The sequence below is a fragment of the Agelaius tricolor genome, unplaced genomic scaffold (assembly GCF_023055355.1).
Source record: "Agelaius tricolor isolate 1412-34295 unplaced genomic scaffold, bAgeTri1.0.p SCAF_116, whole genome shotgun sequence".
Lineage (NCBI taxonomy): Eukaryota > Metazoa > Chordata > Aves > Passeriformes > Icteridae > Agelaius > Agelaius tricolor.
Genome location: NW_027269376.1, coordinates 223,335 through 231,321, shown reverse-complemented (window position 1 = coordinate 231,321; position 7,987 = coordinate 223,335). Strand labels below are relative to the sequence as shown.

At 47.0% G+C, this 7,987-nt stretch overlaps 1 protein-coding gene across 1 annotated transcript; it reads right to left on the bottom strand.

The window, feature by feature from the left end:
• Window positions 1-296: 296 nt before the first annotated feature.
• Window positions 297-6,302, bottom strand: NXNL1 (nucleoredoxin like 1). The gene is made up of 2 exons (XM_071419724.1): window positions 3,563-6,302; window positions 297-1,668 (listed from the first exon to the last, which is right to left on the bottom strand). The coding sequence occupies exons 1-2, from the start codon at window positions 3,889-3,891 to the stop codon at window positions 1,359-1,361; spliced, it is 639 nt and encodes a 212-aa protein (XP_071275825.1). The 5' UTR covers window positions 3,892-6,302; the 3' UTR covers window positions 297-1,358.
• Between the last annotated feature and the right edge of the window lie 1,685 nt (window positions 6,303-7,987).

Here is a 7,987-nt window from a genome sequence, read left to right as displayed (position 1 = left end):
AACCCCTCCAAAAATCCATCCTGGAATCCGCTACTCCTCTTCCTCCTCCTCTTCCTCCTCCTTCTCCTCTTCCTCGTCCTCTTCCTCCTCCTCCTCCTCTTCCTCCTCTTCTCTCTCTTCCTCTTCCTCCTCTTCGTCCTCCTCCTCCTTCTCCTTTCCCTCACTTTCCTGTGAAATCCACCAGGATTTGGGGTCCAGCCTCTGCTCCCGCTGCCCTTCCTCTCCCCTCTCCTCCTCCTCTTCCTCCTCATCCTCCTCCTCCTCCTCTTCCTCCTCCTCCTCCTCTTCCTCTTCTCTTCTTCCCTTCTTTTCTTCAGAAAATTTCCAGCATTTTGGTTGGGTCCCTCCATTGGAAGCTTCTACTCCCTCTGCCCTTCCTCTCCTTCCTCCTCCTCCTCCTCCTCCTCTTCCTCCTCGTCCTCCTCCTCCTCTTCCCTTCTTTTCTTTGGAAAATTACCAGGATTTTGTGTGGGCCTCTCCAATGGAACCTTCTACTCCCGCTGCCCTTCCTCTCCCCTCTCCTCCTCCTCTTCCTCCTCCTCCTCCTCCTCTTCATCTTTTCCTCATTTCCTTTGGAACATTTCCAGCATTTTGGTTGGGTCCCTCCACTGGAAGCTTCTACTCCCGCTGCCCTTCCTCTCCCACCTCCTCCTCCTCCTCCTAATCCTCCTCGTCCTCGTCCTCCTCCTCCTCCTCTTCCTCCCTTCTTTCCTTAGGAACATTACCAGGATTTTGGTTGGGTCCCTCCACTGGAAGCCTCTACTCCCTCTGCCCTTCCTCTCCTTCCTCCTCCTCCTCCTCCTCCTCCTCCTCTTCATCTTTTCCTCATTTCCTTTGGAACATTACCAGGGTTTTGGGTGGGTCCCTCCACTGGAAGCTTCTACTCCTGCTGCCCTTCCTCTCCCGTTTCCTCCTCCTCCTCCTCCTCTTCCTCCTCATCCTCCTCCTCCTCTTTCCCTTCTTTCCTTTGGAACATTACCAAGATTTTGGTTGGATCTCTCCACTGGAAGCCTCTACTCCCTCTGCCCTTCCTCTCCTGTTTCCTCCTCCTCCTCCTCATCCTTGTCTTCACCCTCGCCCTCATCTTCATCCTTCTCCTCCTCCTCCTCCTCCTCCTCCTCCTCTTCCCTTCTTTTCTTAGGAACATTTCCAGCATTTCGGTTGGGTCCCTCCACTGGAAGCTTCTACTCCCTCTGCCCTTCCTCTCCCCTTTTGTCCTCCTCCTCCTCCTCCTCATCATCCTCCTCATCCTCCTCCTCTTCCTCTTTCTCTTCATCCTCCTCCTCCTCTTCCTCCTCTTCCCTTCTTTTCTTCAGAAAATTACCAGCATTTCGGTTGGGTCCCTCCATTGGAAGCCTCTACTCCCGCTGCCCTTCCTCTCCTTCCTCCTCCTCCTCCTCCTCCTCCTCGTCCTGGTGGCTGACCCGGTACTTTCTGCGCCGCAGGGGCTCGGTGAGGCTGCGCCAGGGCAGCGGCCGCTCCTGCTCCTGCTCCTGGGGCTCCTGGAAGTTCCTGTCCAGCAGCTCGGCCGCCTGGCGCCAGCCCTGGAAGCACGAGGGGCCCAGGTCCCGAATCTCCCGCACGGCGTCGGGAACCAGCACGGCCCCGCTGGGAGCCAGCACCACCACGGCCGGCAGCTGAGACACCCCGAAACGGGCGGCCAGAGCCCTGGGATTGGGGGAAATACAGAAAAATGGGGTGAAAATGGGGGAAAATGGGGTGAAAATACAGAAAAATGGGAAATATGGGGGAACAGGGAATGGGGAACCAGCACGGCCCCACTGGGAGCCAGAACCACCACGGCCGGGAGCTGAGACACCCCGAAACGGGCGGCCAGAGCCCTGGGATTGGGGGAAATGCGGGAAAAATGGGGTGAAAATGGGGGAAAATGGGGGAAAATGGGGGAAAATGGGGTGATAATGGGAAATATGGGGGAACAGGGAATGGGGAACCAGCACGGCCCCGCTGGGAGCCAGAACCACCACGGCCGGCAGCTGAGACACCCCGAAACGGGCGGCCAGAGCCCTGGGATTGGGGGAAATACGGGAAAATGGGGTGAAAATGGGGGAAAATGGGAAATATCGGGGGGTAAATGGGGGAACAGGGAATGGGGAACCAGCACGGCCCCGCTGGGAGCCAGCACCACCACGGCCGGGAGCTGCGACACCTGAAACGGGCGGCCAGAGCCCTGGGATTGGGGAAATACAGAAAAATGGGGTGAAAATGGGGGAAAATGGGGTGAAAATGGGGGAAAATGGGGGGGAAATGGGGGGGAAATGGAAATGGGCAGCCAGATCCCTGGGGTGGGGGACAGACAGGAAAATGGGGTGAAAATGGGGGAAATTCAGAAAAAAAATGGGGGAAAATAGAGAAAAAATGGGAAATATGGGGGGAAATGGGGGAAAATGGGGGAAATGGGCCAAAAATGGGGGAATATGGGGCAAAAATGGAGGGAAATGGGGGGAATTCAGAAAAATGGGGAGATTTGGGGATTGGGGGAATTTGGGGGGACAATGTCACCTTGTCCCTTAGCTGTCCCATCTACCCCTCACGTACCGAAGGGCCCCTACCTGTCCTCACCTGTTCCACCTGCCAGAGCTGTCCCCACCTGTCCCTCACCTGTCCCTCACCTACCATAGGTGTTCCCACCTGTCCCATTCATCCTCCCCCATGCCAACCTGTCCCACCTGCCAAAGCTGTTCCCACCTGTCCCCACCCACCAAAGGTGTCCCCCCACCTGTGCCTCACCTGCCGAAGGCAGCCTCCCTGTAGGGCAGCGCCATCCAGGTGCGGGGCATGGCCCGCAGGTACTCGCGGTGCTCCCGCTCGCTCCCATACCTGTCCCAGGTGTCCCTCACCTGTCCCGGGTGTCCCCCCTGTCCCTCACCTGCCGAACGCGGCCTCCCAGTAGGGCAGCGCCATCCATGTTCGGGGCATGGCTCTCAGGTACTCGCGGTGCTCCTGTCCCCCCCTGTCCCTCACCTGTCCCAGGTGTCCCCACCTGTCCCCCCTCTGTCCCTCACCTGCCGAAGGCAGCCTCCCTGTAGGGCAGCGCCATCCAGGTTCGGGGCATGGCCCGCAGGTACTCGCGGTGCTCCCGCTCGCTCCCATACCTGTCCCCAGGTGTCCCTCCCCGTCCCTCACCTGTCCCCCCTGTCCCTCACCTGCCGAACGCAGCGTCCCTGTAGGGCAGCACCATCCATGTTCGGGGCATGGCCCTCAGGTACTCGCGGTGCTCCCGCTCACTCCCATACCTGTCCCCAGGTGTCCCTCACCTGTCCCAGGTGTCCCCCACTGTCCCCCCCGTCCCTCACCTGCCGAAGGCAGCGTCCCTGTAGGGCAGCGCCATCCATGTTCGGGGCATGGCCCTCAGGTACTCGCGGTGCTCCTGTCCCCACTCATCCCTCACCTGTCCCAGGTGTCCCCTCTGTCCCTCACCTGCCGAACGCGGCCTCCCTGTAGGGCAGCGCCATCCATGTTCGGGGCATGGCTCTCAGGTACTCGCGGTGCTCCTGTCCCCACCCACCAAAGGTGTCCCCACCTGTCCTGCCCTGTCCCTCACCTGCCGAACGCGGCCTCCCTGTAGGGCAGCGCCATCCATGTTCGGGGCATGGCCCTCAGGTACTCGCGGTGCTCCCGCTCGCTCCGCTCCTGGCCCAGGTAGACGAGGCGCAGCTGCTCGGGCCGCTCCACGTGCGCGGGGTCCGTGAGGCGGCTCCAGAAGCGGCGCAGGCGGGGCTCGAACTCGCGGCAGCGCGGGCAGCGCGCGGAGCCGAAGAGCAGCAGCAGGAGCCGATTGTCCAGGGCCGCGCGCAGCTCCCGCTCCGTGTCCAGGCGCCGCTCGGAGCCGCGGAACTGCAGCGCCCGGCCCGCGAACAGCGCCCACGACATGGCCCGGGATTAACCGTAATTAACGGTAATTAATGAGGGAATGGGTAATTGTTATAATAGGAATAGGAATTATAATGAAAATTATTTAAAATGTATTGGAATAGGAATAGGAATGGGGGTCAGAGCAGCGCCCGGCCCGCGAACAGCGCCCACGACATGGCCCGGATTAACCGTAATTAATGGCAATTAACGGCAATTAATGTGGGAATGGGTAATAATGATAATAATAATAGGAATGATAATGAAATTGATTTAAAATAGGAATAGGAATGGGGGTCAGAGCAGCGCCCGGCCCGCGAACAGCGCCCACGACATGGCCCGAATTAACCGTAATTAACGGCAATTAATGAGGGAATGGATAATAGGAATAATAGTAGGAATGATAATGAGAATGATTTAAAAAGTATTATAATGATAATAGGAATAGGAATAGGGGTCAGAGCAGCGCCCGGCCCGCGAACAGCGCCCACGACATGGCCTGGGATTAACCGTAATTAACGGCAATTAACGGCAATTAATGAGGGAATGGGTAATAATGATAACAATAGGAATGATAATGAAAAGGATTTTAAAATATATTGGAATAGGGATAGAAATAGGAATAGGAATAGGGATAGGAGTCAGAGCAGCGCCCGGCCCGCGAACAGCGCCCACGACATGGCCCGGAATTAACGGTAATTAATGGCAATTAACGGCAATTAATGAGGGAAGGGTAATAATGATAATAGGGATAATAATGAAAAGGATTTTTAAATATTGGAATAGGAATAGGAATAGGGGTCAGAGCAGCGCCCGGCCCGCGAACAGCGCCCACAACATGGCCCAGAATTAACCGTAATTAATGGCAATTAATGGCAATTAATGAGGGAATGGGTAATAATAACAATAACAATAATAATAATAATAATAATAATAATAATAATAATAATAATAATAATAGGAATGATAATGAAAAGGATTTTTAAATATTGGAATAGGAATAGGGATAGGAATAGGAGTCAGAACAGTGCCCAGGACATGGCCTGGAACCGGGTAATTAATGACAATTAATAATGCAAAGTACAATAAGAATGATAATAATAATAGGAATAATAATGAAAATGATTTAAAAAAATATTTAAATAATAAAAAATATTTAAATAATAATAGTAATAGTAATAGTAGTCAGAACAGTGCCCAGGACATGCTGGGGTAATTAATGACAATTAATAATGGAAGGGATAATAGGAATGATAATAAAAATAAAAATAAAAATAAAAATAATTTAAAAAAATATTTTAAAATAATAATAGTAATCAGAACAGCACCCAGGCCATGCCCCAACTACAGATTAATGAAAATTAATAATGGAAAGTACAATTGGAGTGATAATAATAATAGGAATATTATTATTAATAATAATAATAAGAAGAATAATTAAAATGATTTTAAAAATATTTAAATAGTAATAGTAGTCAGAACAGCGCCCAGGACATGCTGGGAACGCAGAAATTAATGACAATTAATAATGCAAAGTACAATAGGAATAATAATAATAATAATAATAATAATAATAATAATAATAATAATAATAATAATAATAATAATAATAATAATTTAAAAATATTTAAATAATAATAGTAATGGTAATGGTAGTCGTAATAAAATAGCTGTGGTAATAATCAAAATCGCAAGAATTTAAAATAATAAAAATTAAAGTAAATATGATCGCAATAATAGTAATAGTAATAATAATAAAAATAGAGTAATTTAAAAATAATAATAGTAGTAATAATAATAAAAATCACAAGAATTTAAAATAACAAAAATTTAAAAAATAATAATAGTAATAGAAATAATGGTAAGAATAAAATAATGTAAAAATAATTTTAAAATTAAGATAATAATGCTAATGGTAATAATAACAAAAATCACAGTAATTTAAAATAAAAGAATTTAAAATAATAGCAATAGTAGTAATAACAGTAATAATAATAAAATCGCAATAATTTAAAATAATAACAAATAAAAGAAAATAACAATTCTAGAAGCAAAAATTGAATTTTAGCACTAAAAATGGGGGGGTTGTCGCTAAAAAAAATGGGGAATTTATCCCTAAAAATAAAGAGGTTTATCCCTGAAAAAAATAGGAATTTATGCCTGAAAAAAATAGGAATTTATCCCTAAAAAATAGGAATTTATCCCTAAAAAATGGGGGATTTAATCCTTTAAAAAATGAGGGTTTATCTCTAAAAAATGGGGGATTTATCCCCAAAAAATAGGAGTCTCTCCCTAAAAAAGGAGGGGTTTAAAGCCTAAAAAAATGGAGATTTTTCCCCTAAAAATTGAAGGTTTTATCCCTAAAAATTGAAGGTTTTATCCCGAAAAAATGGAGATTTTTTTCCCTAAAAAATGGAGATTTTATCCCTAAAAATTGAGATTTTATCCCTAATAATTGAAGATTTCATCCCTAAAAAAATGGAGATTTTTTTCCTGAAAATTAAAGATTTTATCCCTAAAAATGGAGATTTTTTCCCTAATAATTGAAGATTTCATCCCTAAAAAATTTGAGATTTTTTTCCTAAAAATTAAAGATTTTATCCCTAAAAATGGGGATTTTTCCCCTAAAAAATGGGGATTTTTCCCCTAAAAAATGGGGATTTTTCCCCTAAAAATGGGGATTTTTTCCCCTAAAAAATGGGGATTTTTTCCCCTAAAAAATGGGGATTTTATCCCTAAAAAATGGGGATTTTTTCCCCTAAAAAATGGGGATTTTTCCCCTAAAAATGGGGATTTTTTCCCCTAAAAAATGGGGATTTATCCCTAAAAAATGGGGATTTTTCCCCTAAAAATGGGAATTTTCTCCCTCAAAAATCGCGGCTGAAAGGAGCCGGAGCTGCCTCCGTGCCCCGCGCCGAGCCGGGATTAGGGCCGAGGGGATTAATTAGGGATTTATTAATTAGGGATTCATTAATTAGGGGTTAATTAACGGCGGCACAGGGGGAGGGGCCAGGGCCAACGGGGGGGGAGGGGAAATGGGGGATTTGTACCAAAAAATGGGAATTTAAACCAGAAAAATGGGATTTTATCCTAAAAAATGGGGAATTTATCACAAAAAATGGGGATTTAACCCGAAAAATGGGGATTTATCCCAAAAAAATGGGGATTTATCTCAAAAAATGGGGATTTATCTCAAAAATGGGGGATTTAACTCAAAAAATGGGGATTTATCCCAAAAAATGGGGATTTAACTCAAAAAAATGGGGGATTTATCCTAAAAAATGGGGATTTATTGCAGAAAATGGGGATTTATTGCAGAAAATGGGGATTTATACCAGAAAATGGGGATTTAACCCAAAAAATGGGGATTTGTCCCAAAAAATGGGGGGGGGGTATCCCTAAAAATGGGGATTTAAAACAAAAAAGGGGATTTATGCCAAAAAAAATGGGGATTTAACTCAAAAAATGGGGGATTTATCCTAAAAAATGGGAATTTATCCCGAAAATGGGGTTTTAACTCAAAAAATGGGGGATTTATCCTAAAAAATGGGAATTTATACCAGAAAATGGGGGATTTATCCCAAAAAATGCGAATTTATCCAAAAAAATGGGGATTTAACCCAGAAAATGGGGATTTATCCCCAAAAATGGGGATTTAAAAAGAATGGATGGGAACTCCAAAAAAATGGATGGAAATCCCAAAAAAAGGGATGAAACCCCCCCCAAAATGGGATTAAACCCCAAAAATGGGATTGAAAACCCAAAGAATGGATGGAAACCCCAAAAAATGGATGGAAATCCCAAAAAAAGGGATGAAGCCCCCCCAAAATGGGATTAAACCCCAAAAATTTGGGTGAAAACCCCAAAAAAATGGATGAAAACCCCAAAATAAAAGGATTTTTTAAAGGGTGGAGCCCCCCGGGGTCGTCTCCGGTCGCGGATTTGGGATTTGGGATTTGGGATTTGGGATTTGGGATTTGGGATTGGGGGAAATCCGATTAACGGCGCGGGGGGGGAGGGGCGGCGCGGGGGGGGAGGGGCGGCGCGGTGGGGGAGGGGCCCCCGAGGCCCTGGGGGGGGGCCGGGGATTTTGGGGTTTTGGGGTCCCGGAATTTTG

Bases quoted from the DNA above. Each gene is read 5' to 3' on its own strand.
- NXNL1 (XM_071419724.1), bottom strand. From the start codon at position 3,891: ATGTCGTGGGCGCTGTTCGCGGGCCGGGCGCTGCAGTTCCGCGGCTCC. The intron at 1,669-3,562 runs GTGAGGGACAGG...CCCCAATCCCAG, and splicing joins AGGGAGGCCGCGTTCGGCAG to GGCTCTGGCCGCCCGTTTCG.